Source organism: Somniosus microcephalus, unplaced genomic scaffold (assembly GCF_052327205.1).
Source record: "Somniosus microcephalus isolate GS21.2 unplaced genomic scaffold, FLI_Smic_1.0 unresolved_chr6, whole genome shotgun sequence".
NCBI lineage: Eukaryota > Metazoa > Chordata > Chondrichthyes > Squaliformes > Somniosidae > Somniosus > Somniosus microcephalus.
The window spans coordinates 30,975,062-30,990,637 of NW_028225184.1; the positions used below are offsets into that span (position 1 = coordinate 30,975,062).

The 15,576-nt window shown below is 42.1% G+C and overlaps 1 protein-coding gene across 1 annotated transcript in view; it reads right to left on the bottom strand.

The window, feature by feature from the left end:
- Window positions 1-10,102: 10,102 nt before the first annotated feature.
- The window catches only part of LOC147087165 (Fc receptor-like protein 5), a 42,462-nt gene continuing 36,988 nt past the window's right edge, over window positions 10,103-15,576 (bottom strand). The window contains exons 3-4 of the mRNA XM_085978206.1: window positions 12,774-13,067; window positions 10,103-10,998 (exon numbers count right to left, since the gene is read on the bottom strand). Coding sequence (XP_085834332.1) covers window positions 10,697-10,998; window positions 12,774-13,067 — 596 coding nt within the window. The 3' untranslated portion in view covers window positions 10,103-10,696. The remainder of the gene's footprint in view (window positions 10,999-12,773; window positions 13,068-15,576) is intronic.

The window sequence follows — 15,576 nt, forward strand, 5'->3', positions numbered from 1 at the left end:
GTCTATTGATTGGACAAATCAAATTCGCCAAGGTAGCCTTGAGGAGGAGTTCATAGTGTGTATCTGGGATGGTTTCCTAGAACAGTATAGAAACATAGAAACATAGAAGAGGGGGCAGGTGTTGGTCATTCGGCCCCTCCAGCCTACTCCGCCATTTAATGAGATCATGGCTGATCATGCAAATGCAGTACCTGTCCTGCTTTCTCCCCATATCACTTGATCCCTTTAGCCTCAAGAAATATATCTAACTCCTACTTGAATATATTTAATGATTTTGGCCTCAGCTGCCCTATGTGGCAGAGAATTCCACAGTTTCACCACTCTCTGGGTGAGGAAATTCCTCTTCATCTCAGTCCTAAATGGTTTACCCCTTATCCGTAGACTGTGAACCCTGCTTCTGAACTCCCCGCCATGGGGAACATCCTTCCTGCATCTAGTCTGTCTAGTCCTGTTAGAATAGTACAAGTTTCAATGAGATCCCCACTCATTCTTCTAAACTCTAGCGAATGTAAGCCAAATCGACTGAATCTCTCCTCATACGTCATTCCTGCAATCCCAGGTATCAGTCTGATGAATCTTCGCTGCACTATCTACATGGCAAGAACATCCTTCCTCAGATAAGGCGACCAAAACTGCACACAACACTCAAGGTGTGATCTCATCAAGGAATGTACAACTGCAGCAAGACATCGTTGTTCCTGTACTCGAATCCTCTCGCTAAGAAGGCCAACATACCATTTGCCTTCTTAAAAGGCTGCTGCACCTGCATGCTTACCTTCAGGGACTGGTGCACATGGACACCCAGGTCTCTTTGCACTTCCCCTTTTCCCAATCTATTGCCTTTCAGGTAATAATCTGCCTTCCTGTTTTTGCCAGGGACGTAGATAATCTCGCATGTATTCACATTATGCTGCATTTGCCATGCATCTGCCCAATCACCCATCCTATACAAATCGTACTGATGTTGTTCTACATCCTCCTCACAGCACACACGCCCACCCAGCTTTGTGTCATCTGCAAACTTAGAGATATTATATCTAGTTCCCTCCTCTGGATCATTTATATATATTGTCAATAGCTGGGGTCCTAGCACCGATCCCTGCTGTACCCCACTAGTCACTGCCTGCCACTCGGAAAAAGACACATTTATGCCAACTCTTTGCTTCCTGTCTGCCAACCACTTCACTACCCAAGACAGTACCTTACCCCAATCCAATGTGCATTAACTTTACACACTAATCTCTTACGTGGGACCTTATTGAAAGCCTTCTGAAAGTCCAAATACACCACATCCACTGGTTATACCTTATCTATTTTACGAGTTACATCCTCAAAAAATTACAGTAGATTACTGAACATGATTTACCTTTTGTAAATCCATGTTGACTTTGTCCGATCCTGTCACTGTTTTCCAAGTACTCTGCTATTACAACTTTTATAATGGACTCTAGAATTTTCCTCACTACTGTTGTCAGGCTTACCGTTTCTTAATTCCCTGTTTACTCTCTACCGCTCTTTTTAAATTTTGGGGTTACATTAGCTATCCTCCAATCCATGGGAACTGTTCCAGAATATTTAGAATTTTGGAAGATGACCAGCAATGTATCTACTATTTCTAGGGCCACTTCCTTCGGTACTCTTGGATGTAGATTATCAGGCCCTGGGGAATTATCGGCCTTCAATCCCATCAATTTCCCTGACACCATTTCCCAACAAATACTGATTTCATTCAATTCCTCCCTCTCATTAGACCTATGTTACCCGATGCTTGACTTCACCAATCTCTTTCTCTTTACTAATCTATAGAAGCTTTTACAGTCTGTTTTTATCTTCTCTACAAGCTTACACTTATGAACTATTTTCCTATTCTTAATTAATCCCTTTCTCTTCCTTTGCTGAATATTAAGGGCTCCGAATCCTCAGGGTTGCTGCTTTTTCTGGCCAAATTGTATGTCCTCTCCTTGGATCTTATGCAATCCCTAATTTCCCTTGTTAGCTACGGTTGAGTCACATTTTGTTTTATTTTTATGCAAGCAGGGCTGAAAAAATTCTACAGTTCATACATGCGATCTTTAAATATTTGCCATTGCCTATTCACCGTCAACCCTTTAAGTAACGTTCCCCAATCCATCCTAGCAAACTCTTGCCTTATACCATCGTAGTTTCCTGTTTTTTAATTCAGCACCCTTGTCTCTGAGTCAACTACTTCACTCTCCATTTTACCGAAGAATTTTATCATATTATGATCGCTCCTCCACAAGGGGCCTCACACAACAAGATTACTAATTAATCATTTCTCATTAAATAATACCCAGTCTAAGATGATCTGATCTCTAGTTGGTTCCTCGAATATTGTTCCAGGAAACCATCCCGTATAAACTCTAGGAGTTCCTCTTCCACGGTATTGTTACTAATTTGGTTAGCCCAATCTACATTTAGAATAAAGTCACCCATAATAACTGCTGTGCCCTTATTGAACGCATCTCTAATTCCCGGTGTAATTCCATCGCCAACCTCCGCATTACTCTTTGGGGGTTTGTAGTCAACTCCCACTATCGTTTCCAGCCCTTGGCATTTCTCAGCTCTGCACCTACAGATTCCACATCATCAGAGCTAATAAACTTCCTTACTATTGTGTTAGTCTCATCATTAACCAGCACTGCTACCCCACCTCATTTTCATTTTTTCCTGTCCTTCCTGAATATTGAATACCCCTGGATGTCGAATTCCCAGTCATCGTCACACTGCAGCCATGTCTCCGTAATCCCAATTATATCTTATCCCTTTACATCTATTTGCACAGCTAATTCATCCACCTTATTAGGAAAGCTCCTCACATTAAGAGACAAAGCCTTCAGGCTTGATTTTTCATCACTCGTAGTACTTTTAGAATTCTTATTTACTATGGCCCGGTTTGATTTATAGCCTTGATTTCTCTGCCTTGCACTTTTGCTTTTCTCCTTTCTGTCTTTTGCTTCTATCATTGCTTCCCTTTCCTCTGTCTCCCTGCACAGGCTCCCAACCCCCTGCCATTTTAGTTAAACCCTCCCCAACAGCACTAGCAAACACTCCCCCTAGGACTTCAGTAATGGAACCAAGCAGGCTACCTTGTATCTGGTACTGTGTAATATGATAGCATTAATTAATGACCTCATACAAAAGGATCCTCCAGGAAAGAGTGATCATAACATGATTGAGTTTCAAATTCAGTTGGAGGGTGAGAAAGTTGTATCTCAAACCAGTGTCCTGCTCTTAAACAAAGGTGATGTCAATGGCATGAGGGCATAGCTGGCTATAGTGGATTGGAAAAAAACAAATTAAAAGGAAAGGCAGTTGAAATGTAGTGGCAGATATTTATGGAAATATTTTATAACTCTCAACAAAAATGTTCTCCAGTGAGAAAGAAATACTTTAAGAGAAAGCAGCACTATTCGTGGCTCACTAAGGAAGTAAAGGATGGTATCAAATTGAAAACAAATGCAAACAAGATTGGTGGGAGGCAAGAGGATTCCGATTATCTTTAAACCAGCATTGGATTACTCCAAAAATAATAAAGTGAGAGAATATGAATTACCAGAGTAAGCCAGGAAGAAATATTAAGTCAGATTGTAAGAGCCTCTACAGCTACATAATAAGGAAAATAGTAGCTAAAGTAAATATTGCTCCCTTAGAGGATGAGAATAGGGAATTAATAATGGGGAACGGGGAAATGGCAGAGACTCTGAACAAATATTTAGTATGTGTTTTCACGGTAGAAAACATTAACATTAACCCACTAATGTATAATCAAGGGACAACAGGGAGGGGGGAACTAAAGACTATTACTATCACTAAGAAAAATGTATTTGGTACAATAATGGACTAAACGACGAAAAGTCCCCTGGACCAAATTGGCTGCATTCCGGTGTCTTTAAATAAGTGGCTGCAGTGATAGTGGATGTATTGGTTGCAATCTACCAAAATGCACTGTACTCTGGAGAGGTCGCAGCGGATTGGAAAACATCAAATATAACACACCTATTTATGAAAGGGGGGAGTCAGAAAGCAAGAAACTATAAACCAGTTAGCCTTACATCTGTCGCTGGGAAAATGCTGGTGTCCTTTATTAAGGAAGCAGTGGTAGAGCATTTGGAAAATCATAATGCAGTCAAGCAGAGGCAGCATGTTTATATGAAAGGGAAATCATGTTTACCAAATTTGCTGGAGTTCTTTCAGGATGTAACGAGTTGGGTGGATAAGGGTGAGCCAGTGGATGTGGTGTATTTGGATTTCCAGAAGGAATTCGATAAGGTGCTACATAAAAGGTTACAGCATATGATAAGAGCACACAGAGTAGCGGGTAATAAATTAGCATGGAAGATAATTGTCTAACTAACTAAAAGCAGAGAGTCGGGATAAATGGGTCATTTTCCAGTTGGCAAACGGTAACTAGTGGGGTGCCATAAAACTCGATTCTGGGGCCTCAACTACTTACAATCTACATTAATGACTTGAACGAAGGGACCGTGTGTCATTTAGCCAAGTTTGCGGAAGATGCAACAATAGGTGAGAAAGGAAGTTGTGCAGAGGTCTAAACGAAGCTGCAAAGGGATACAGAGAGGCTAAATGAATGCGCAAACAAATGACAGTTGGAGTATAATGTGGGAAAGTGCGAGGTGATCCACTTTGGCAGGAAAAATAAAGTGTCTTGATATCACATCCTTTATAATTGACTCTAGCATTTTCCATACTACTGATGTTAGGCTAACCAGCCTGTAGTTTCCGGTTTTCACTCTCCCTCCTTTTTTAAGTAGTGGTATTACATTTGTCACCCTACAATCTACAGGAACTATTGCATAACCTATAGAATTTTGGAAGATGACAACCAATGCATCCACTATTCCACTCTCCCGGTGTCTCCTTCAAACTTGCTCTGACGATGCCACCTTCCCTACTAGTGCTTCTGATTTGTAATTCGTTTACATCAGCCGAGGATTCCCCTCTACCATGGTTCACATGGCCCACTGCTGTGTTCATTCCAGTTCCCGCACTTCTGCTTTCATTCCATCCCAACCCTCCCAGGACGACAGTAGGTTTCGCCTTGTCCTCAACTTTCATCCCACCAGCCTGCACCTTCGATGGATCATCCTCCAGGATTTACGAAGTCACCAGCGTGATCTCATCCACCAAACACATCTTCCTCTCACCACTGCTTTGTGCTTTCCAAAGGCACTGCTCCCTCGTCGACACCCTGGTCCACAGCTCCCCCCCCCACAACACCCCACCTCCTTCGCCCAGCACCTTCCCGTGCAAGGGCAAGAGATGCAACAACTGCCCTTTTACCTCCTCCCTTCCCACTGTCGAGAGCCCCAAACACTACTTCCAGCTGAAACAACGATTTACTTGTATGTTTTGCAAATTAGTATATTGTATTCCTATTCACGATGTGGTCTTCTCCACATTGGGTCTACAAAACGCAGATTGTGTGACTGCTTTATGGAACACCCCCATTCAGTCCGTGAGGGTGACCTGAGCTCCCGGTCACCTGTCACTATAATTCTCCACTTCACTCCCACTCTGAAATCTCCATCCTCGGCCTCTTACACTGTTGCAGTGAAGCTTAACGTAAGCTCGAGGAACATTGCCTCCTTTTCGATTAATCACATTAAAACCGTCTGGATTCAACATCGACTTCACCAAATTCAGATCATAACCTCTGCCTGTATCAATTGGTTTCTTTCCCTCACATGGCAGCTGTCTTTAATTCAGCAATTGGCATTTACATTTCATCTAGAACCATCTTTAAAACACAACAGTAAAATATTTTACAGGCACCTCAATAAGTAAGAGAATTGGGATGGGAATAGTGCCATTAACGGGTAGATAGGATAATACCACAGGTAACGATAGAGAGATGCCAGAAACATTAAATAATTATTTTGCTTCAGTATTTACCAGGGAGATAGAACAGGTGGGCATCTCATTTGATGATGAGATTAGTAACGAGATAAGTGCATTTAAAGTAAAAAGGATTTATTAACTAAACTAATCAAACTCAAAGAGAATAAAACCCCTGATCTGGATGGATTGCGTCCACACATTTTAGTAGAATCTAGCGAAGCGATAGCAGAGGTATTACAACAAACATTTAACAATTCGTTTAAAAAAGTGTTGTGCCAGAGATTTGGCGGATAGTGAATGTAATACCTATAGTTAAGAAGGGGCATAGAACATGTCCAGGGAATTATAGACCAGTCAGCTTAACATCGATAGTAGAAAAAAATGGAGCACTTACCAAAGGATAAAATAGAAGAACATCCCGAAACAAAAGACATAGAAATGATTAGTCAGCATGGATTTCAAAAGGGAAAGTCTTGCTTGACCATCATCATTGAATTTTTTGAAGAGTTAACAGAAAGTGTCGACAATGATAATGCAGTAGGTTTAATTTTCCTAGATTTGCAAAAGGCCATCCATAAGGTAACCCATAATAGACTGATATACAAGATCAGATAATGTGCAGTCAGGGAACAAGTAGCAGAATGGATAGTTAGCTGGCTTCAAGACAGAACGCATTGAGTGGGAGTAAAGGGTAGCTTATCACAGTGGCAGAAGTGTGTAGTGGTTTTCCACAAGGATCAGTGCTGGGACAACTGTTGTTCACAATTTATATTTTCGAATTAGATTTGAAATCAAAAACACAATTTTTAAATTTGTGGATGACACCAAATTGGTTGGGGTATAGTCAATACTGAGGAGGACTACAACAAATTACAGGCTGACATGAATAAACTTGCAGAATGGGCATATAATTGGCAAATGAACATAAACACATATAAATGTGATGTATTACGTTTTGGTAGGAAGAACAGGGAAGTCAAATATTAATTGGATGGTGCGAGTCTAGTTTGGGTAGAAGAGCAAAGTGATCTCGTAGTACAACTACACAATTCACTAAACGTTGCGACACAGGTTAGCAAAGCCATCAACAAGCAAACCAAGAATTAGGGTTTATTTCTAGAGGTTTAGAGTTGAAAAGTAGGGAAGTTTTGCTAAACCTGAATCGAAACGTGGATAGACCACACTAACTGCGCTCAGTTCTGGTCGCCATATTTTAAAATAATATAGAGGAGCTGGAGATGGTGCAGAGAATATTTCCAAGGCTGATGCCAGAAATGCGATGGTATACATATCAGGAAAGGATGAACAGGCTGGGTCTCTTTTCTCTTGAAAAGAGGAGGTGGAGGGGTGACCTGAAAGAGGTCTTTAAAATTATGAAAGGTTTTGATAGATTCGATAAAGAGAGAATGTTTAAAATTGTGGGGAAGTTCATAAATAGAGGCCATTAATATAAGATAGTCACCAAGAAATGCAATAGCGAATTCATAAGAAACGTCTTTACCCATTGAATGGTGAGGATGTGGAACTCGTTATCACAGGGATTGGTTGAAGGGAAAAGTATCGATGAATTTAAGGGGAGGCGAGTTTAGCATATGAGGGAAAAGGGAAGAGAGGTTTCTGCTGATAGATTTTGATGAGTTAAACTGGGAGGAATCTCGAGTGGAGCATTAACGTTGGCATGGACTGGTTGGGCTGAATGGCCTGTTTCTGTGTCGTATATCCGAATTAGTCCTATGTAATCCTATGTAAAGTAAATCTCTTCTCAACCATCACTGCTCTCAGCTGAACAAATCCAACTTCTCTGCTGAATCCACGTAACTGATGTCATTCACCCTTTGAATCATTCTCGTAAATCTTTTATGCACCCTCTCTACTGCCTTCACATCGTTTCTATACTGTGGTGCCAAGAATTAGACATAATCGCTTTGAGGCCGAACCAGTGTTTTGTAAAGATTCATCATAACTTCCTTGCTTTTGTACTCTGTGCTTCTATTTATGAAGTTCAGGATCCTGTATGATTTTTTAACTGCTTTCTCTACCTACCCTGACACCTTCAACGATCTGTCGACATATAACCCCAGATGTCTATGTTCATGCACTCATTTTGAATTTTACCATTTATTGCCTCTCCTCATTCTTCTTGCCAAAATGTATCACCTCGCACTCTTCTGCATTAATATATTTGCTGCTGTTAGCGAATCTGTGGTAAAGTAAATGAAAAGAACAACAGAAATGGATTGCTGCATTTTCTTGTGCCGTCAAATGATGGTAACTCAATTACCATTGTGACGTGAAAAATTGAAAGGTCCGTATCAGTGGTTGAGATTCTATAAAAGGGGAACTGATGGTTTCAAACAGAAGTGGGACATAAAATAAACCAGCTGGGGATCCAGTTCAATAACGTGGGCTCATCGATGCAATGTCCCTCTTTGATACCAAGAGAAGGGTTGGATTGAAATTCACATTTCTACTAACTTTGTGGAGACATAACCTGATTAATCAGAGTGAACAACTCCCATGAAACGTGGGGATGTGCATTTCATATGAAGGAATTCATTTTTGCTGGAATTTAGGACGTGGGCGTCGTTGGCAAGGCCGACATTTACTGCCCAACCCCAGTTGCCCTTGAGATGATTGTCAGCCCACTTCTTGAATCCACTTGTGTTCCCACAATGCTGTTTGGTACGGACTTTCAGGCCTTTGAGCGAGCGACACAGAAGGAACGCCAGATACAGTTCCCAGTCAGGATGGTGTCTGACTTGGATGTGGAACTGGGAGATGATGCTGTTCCCATGCAGCTGCTGCCATCGTCCTTTCTGATGATGGAGGTCGTGGGTGTGCGGAGTGCCGTCAAAATGCAACCCATTGAGTGATATGGAATGCTACAATGTGCTTAAGTTAAATATTTCACATATCAGGATGATTTTGAAAATCTCATTCTGCAGTTCCGGTTTTCTGACTGAGAATCTGTAATCTGACATGGCCAGCCAATCTGGCGGTGTCTCGTGAATTGATCATACATTCAGTGGAATAAAAAAATATCAGGATGATGACATTTGGCATTAAACATTTCGCTGTGGTAGGCCCAGAGATTTAGCGAGTAAAATTTGAAATCAGGGACTTTGATTGTGTAATTATAATAGCCAGCCTGCAGTTCCCCTGTCAGAATGGCTTGTCTTCACATCGCTAATTATCGGGTCTCTCAGCTCCATCACACAGCATTCCCTCAGTACTCAGTCACAGGGGCAATTGTAAACTAGCACGATATTACAATCCATTCAAGTCAATACAGGTTATAATTGGGCGGAGAATAAAACGGGAGGCCGATCACTCTCCGCCTCTTTCCCGCCTGGAGAATGTGGTTACAGTTACTCTCCAAGTTTGGCCACGGGCTGCGCTGTCATGATTCTTTGGCCGGGTTGAATTAACAAAATTCTGACACAATGAGGTAATCATTAGTCCTGTACAGTAGCCTAAAACAAGCGATAGCCCATCATCAGCCCGTTTTACACATCACCGGACTTTCGTTCCCATTGCCTACAATGGAATCTGAATTCATGGGGTGTGAAACGGGAGGCTGATTTGCATTCGCTCGTTTTGCGCTTCCGCCCGTGACGATTTTCATCCCATTATCTCCAGTAACACCCCTTGCCGCTAATAGGTTCATAGGGTCTGAATGCAGGGTCAGTGTTACAGGGATCCTGTCAAGATTTGAGCAATAAAAACAAAACGTAACCCCACTATTTAAGAAAGGAGGGCGAGAGAAAAAGGTGAACTACAGACCAGTTGACCTGACATCAGTATTCGAGAAAAAGCTAGAATCTATTATTAAGGACTTAGTAAAAGGGCACTTCGAAAATAATAATAGGATTGGCAGAGTCAACATGGATTTATGAAATGGTAAACGTGTTTGCCAAATTTGTTGGAGGTTTTTGAGGTTGTAACTAGCAGAATAGATAAGGGGGAACCAGTGGATATGGTGTTTTTGGATTTGCAGAAGGCATTCTATAAGTTGCCACACAAGAGGTTATTAAACAAAATTAATGCTCATTCGATTGGTGGTAATATACCAGCATGTATAGAGGATCAGTTAACGGACAGAAAGCAGAGAGTAGGAATAAACGGGTCATTTGCAGGTTGGCAGGCTGTAACTGGTGGGATACCGCAAGATCAGTGCTTGGGCCTCAGCTATTCACAATCTATATCAATGATTTGGATGAGGGGACCGAATTTATTATATCTATGTTTTCTGATGATACATAGCTGGGTTGGAACATAAGTTGTGAGCAGGATGCAATGAGGCTTCAAGGGGATACAGACAGGCTATGTAATTGGGCAAGAACACGGCAATTTGAACATAATGTGGAGAAATGTGAGGCTACCTCCAAGGTGCGCAGTCTCAGATTAAGGGGTCGGCCATTTAGGAATGAGATGAGGAGAAATTTCTCCTCTGTGAGGGTCAAGAATCTTTGTAAATCACTACCCCAGAGGGTTGTGAAGGCTCAGTCGTTTAGTATATTCAAGACAGGTAGATATGTTTTTGAATATTTAATGAATCAAGGGATATGGGGATAGTGCAGGAAAGTACAGATGATGTAGAACATTAGCAATGGTCTTATTGAATGGCGGAGCAGACTTGAAGGTCCAAATGGCCTACTCCTGCTCCTATTTCTTAAGTTCTTATATTCGTAAAACCAATTCTGTTATATTCCTCTCTCCTAATATTAAACCATTAATTCTGTTACAGTGATTAAAGCAGAAATTAATAAACATATCACGAGTGATGATAAAACATATCAAAAATCTCTGCTCCCTGTCACTCACCTGCTATAATAACCATCACGTACGCGCTTCGTAGGGAGTCTAACTGCCTTCCATAGACGGAGGTCCTATATTGGCACTGGTACCGCCCTGCTTGGTCTGTACTGGTAACCGGGATTGTTCCAATGTTGTTCTTTGTGACAAATTGTTCGGATTGCAGATATTGATCATCTTTGTAAAAGTAGAAGTTATTATCACGACTATCTCCAGTCACGTTGCAGGTAATGGTGACCGTCTCTCCTACTACATATGCCCCAGTCGGTTGATCAAGCGATATCAGTGGTATTGTTAGTGGACCTGTGGTAAAATACATAGAAAGTACAATGTGAAAGGATCTGCGGATTTTCATGTGCAGTGCAAGGTTGGGAACTCACTGATGAATGTGTGGTGTTGAAGCGCAGTTTCATATCAGATAGAGAGATTCCACAAAAGGGGAGTTCGGAATTTGATTACACAGAAGGAAAGCCTTGCATTTCTATAGTGCCTTTCATGACCTTGTGACGTCCCAAAGCAAGTTACAGCCAATTTAGTACTTTTGAACTGTAGCCACTGTTGTAACGTAGGACATTGAGTGGCGGATCAAAATAACCGAAATAAGCTCCAGTTCTCTGTACAAAGCCCGGTTTTAAGCCAGAGATTTTACTCTGGGATACAAGCGGAACACGTAAAAGGTTGCTTTCAAATGCCCAGTGCATCTAATTTAGCCCAGATGAAGATGCGATCAGAAAGATTTAAAGGCTCCATTATACTCACACTGCGAGCGCTACCAGTTCAAGTATGAAACCTCCGCCAACCTCAGTGAGGCTGAGACCGTCACACATTTCCAATAACTGAATTGTTTTGGTGGGCCCGATATTATTGTTATCGTTACCACTGGAATAGTCGCTGGCATATCCAGCAACTACTGTCCATCCCTAGCTTCCCATTCAGAATGTGACGGGTGGCCTTCTAATTGAATCGCAGCAAGTCCGGTGAGGTCAAAGTGTAAAACAAAATAGTGAGTACAAAGATTTGGATCTAGCGACGATGAAGGAACAGCAGGATCGTGTGTGATGTGGAGTTGATTTTGAGGTGTTGGTGCACCCATGCGCCTGCTACCCCTGTCGTTCTAGGAGGGAGAGGTCGTGGGTGTGGGAGGTGCTGCTCAAGAAGTCTTCATGAGTTGCTGCAATGCATCTTGTAGATGGTATGCATTGCAGCCACATTGCGCTGGTGGTGGTTGGAGTAAATGTTTAAGGTGGTGGCTGGCGTGCCAATCCAGCAGGCTGCTTTGTCCTGGTTGGTGTCAAGGTTCCTGAGTTCGTGCTACACTCATCCAGGCAAGTGGAGAGTATTCCATCACATTCCTGACTTGTGCATGCAGATGGTGGAATGCCTTTTCGGAGTCAGGAGGTGAGTTATTCGCCGCAGAATTTCTCACCTCAGATCTGCTCTAGCAGCCGTAGTGTTTATATGGAGGGAAATTTGCAATTGATGTTTTTGTTTGTGAATTTGTTGGTGATGGTTACCCCATGTGCATGCTGCCCTGGTCCTCCTCGGTGGAGAAGGTCACCTGTTTGTGAGTTGTTGCCGAAATGCAATGCAGAGACTGATCTGGAACCTCACAATGTAATTAGATTAAAATACAGGACCATTTTGCAAGTCTCGGCACGCAGATTCTGTTCCCTGACAGCGTAACCTGTAATGTTTCAACGCCAGTCAGTCTGGAGAGGTTTCTGAGGTGACGTTACATTCAGTGGATGTAAATCCCTGGCGCCGTGCTGTCATTGTGGCATTAAACTTTGATTGTTCGAACATGTAGAGGATAATTTTTCTTAGGTGGTTCCTTGAAACAAGTGGTCACGATTCGATTTTACACAAATAAATAAATGGAAAACATTATCAGGCGAGGCATAAAACGGGTGGACAAATCCTGTCTACAGTTGAGCAATAAGATCAAATCCCATTAGGTTATCTTCTTCTCTCCTAATATTAAACCATTCATATTGTTCCAATGATTAAAGCATGATTGTATAAAGAATTTCAGGAGCTTGAAAAAAACATACTAAAATCCTCTGCTCCCTGTCACTCACCTGTTACAGTGACCGTCACAGACTCGCTGAGGTGAGATTCTAACCACCTTCCATGAACGAAGTTAGCATATCGGCACTGGTACCGCCCTCCTTGGTCTTTACTGGTAACCGGGAATGTTCCAATATTGTCCTTTGTGACAATTTGATCGGAGTACAGCCGTTGATTATATTTGTAAAAGTAAATGGTTTTATAGCGATAATCTCCGGTCACAGTGCAGGTAATGGTGGCTGTCGCTCCTACTACATAAAGCCCAGTCGGTTGGTCAACAGATATCACTGGCGCTGTTAGCGGATCTATGGTAAAATACATAGAAATAGCCTTTAGAATTGGTTCTGCGGACTTTCATGTGCAGTGCCAGGTTGGGAACTCAATGTTGATTGTGCAGTGTTAAAGTGCAGTTTCACATTGCTTACAGAGATTCCACAAAAGGTGAGTTCGGGATTTGATTACAAGGAAACAAAGAAAGACTTGCATTTCTGTAGCACCTTTCATGAACGCGGGACGTCCAAAATCACTTTGCAGACAATTTATTACTTTTGCAGTGTAGTCGCTGTTGTAATGTAGGAAATCAAACGGCGGTGCCAAAGAACCTAAATCAGCTCGAGTTTGCTGTCAAAAGTCTGGTTTAAGGCTGAACATTTTACTCTGGGATACGAGCAGAACAAAGAAGTTTGCTTTGAAAAGCCCAGTGCTGCTAATTTAGCCCAGGTGATGATACGATCAGAGAGAGCGAAAGTCACCATTGTACCCGCACCGTGACTGGAACCAATGCAATTATGAATCCTCCACCAAGGGAAGGGCATTAGAAACCAATCTCTGCGAGGCTGTGACGGTCACACATTTCAAATAATTGACAAGTTTTGGTGGGCCCGCAATATTGTTATCATTACCGCTGTGACAGTCACTGGCATGGCCAGCAACTACTGACCATCATTAGTTTTCCCTTCAGAAGGTCGGTGGCCTTCTAATTGAACCCATTCAGGATGGTGTGGAACTTGGAGGGAACTTTGAGGTGATGGTGTTCCCATGTGCCTGCTGCCCTTAATTCGAAAAAAAGGAGTGAACAACCTGCTAAACTCCTTGGATTCACATTTGAAACTGTGGGCCCACCAAAAGCTTTCAAAGAGATTTCCAATTAGTCTCAACCGCTGCCCTTTTCCCGGAGCCATACAACTATTCCGTTTTTAGGTATTCATTCAATTCTATTTGGGGGGTAATATTCAATCTGTTTCCACCACCAATTCAGGCAGTTCATTCCAGATCATAAAAACTCGCTTTGGAAAACAATCCCCTTTTTATCCATCCTGGTTCTTTTGCCAATTAATTTAAATCTTTGTCCTTTGGTTGCAGTTTATTTTTATTCATTCTATCGATACGCGTCATAATTTGGAACAACTCTATTGATACTCCACTTATTATTTTCTGCTCCAAGCGTATAACCCCACCTTATCTAGTCTGTCCACATCAAACTACCCGGGGTTATAAGGCACAGAGCTACGTGATGGCTAGCAGGGAGAGAAATACAAAGAGAGGGAGAGAGATTGAGACAGAGATAGACAGGAACAGCGTGGGAGAGGAAGAGAGAGAGATCACGACAAATCAAAGATAGCATCCAGAGAGAGGAAAGAACAATTAACAGGTTAAATGGATTCGCAAAAGAAGTGGAAAAGAGCACACGATAGAAAGAGAAGACGACAGAAAGATGAATAACAGGATTGGGAGAGAAACAGAGAGAGAAGGACTGCGAGAATCATTGAGCAATGGAACGATGGGGAATCAGCGAGACTGGATAAGGGAGATAAAGGGAGATCGAGGGCTGAAGGCCGTACAAGTCTAAGCTCCGGACCGTACTATCTGACAGGGTCGTGGTAACAGATTCCAGAGGAAATCTCGAAAGGCAATTGGACATGTACTTGAAGATGACTAATTTGCAGGATTAAGCGAAAAGCTGAGGAATGGGACTAAAATGGGCCACTCTTTCCAAAAGCCGCGACAGGCAGGCCGGGCCAAATTGCCTCCGTCTGTGCTGTAAATCTTCATGATTCCATGATTGTATGATCAACCGAAATATAAAAGGGATTTAAATTACTGATCTACATTTGCATTGGTGTCTCTCTGGGTAAAGAGTTTCTCTTTAATTCCCTATTATCATCATTAGTGACGAGCTTCTATTTATGGAACTTATTTCTGGTCTCCCCCACATGTGGACTCATCTTTTCTGCGTCTGCCCTGACAAAACTTTTCATAAACTTAAAGACCTACATCAGATCCCCGTCTCCAGTCCTCCCTTTCCTAGAGAAAGGAGCGCAAACCTGTTCCATCTTTCCTGATAGATATAGCCTTTCAGTTCTGGTATCCTCCTTGTCAATATGCATTGCACCTTATTCAGTGCTTCGATATCAATTATATAAAATGGAGGACAGGACTCTGCACAGTGCTCCAAGTGCAGTAAAACCCTCGACTATAAATTGCACCTTCTCCAGTGCTTCGATATCCACTTGATAATATGGAGACCAGAACTCGGCAAAGTGCTCCAAGTGTAGTAAAACCCTGGTCTATGCATTGCACCTTTTCCAGTGCTTCGATATCTATTTTATACAATGGGGACCAGGACTCTGCACCGTGCTCCAAGTTTAGTGTAACTCAGGTCTATACATTGCACCTTCTCCAGTGCTTCGATATCCATGTGATAATATGGAGACCAGGACTCTGCACAATGTCCAAGTGTAGTTAAACCCTGGTCTATACATTGCACCTTCTCCAGTGCTTCGATATCCATTTTATAAAATGGAGACCAGGACT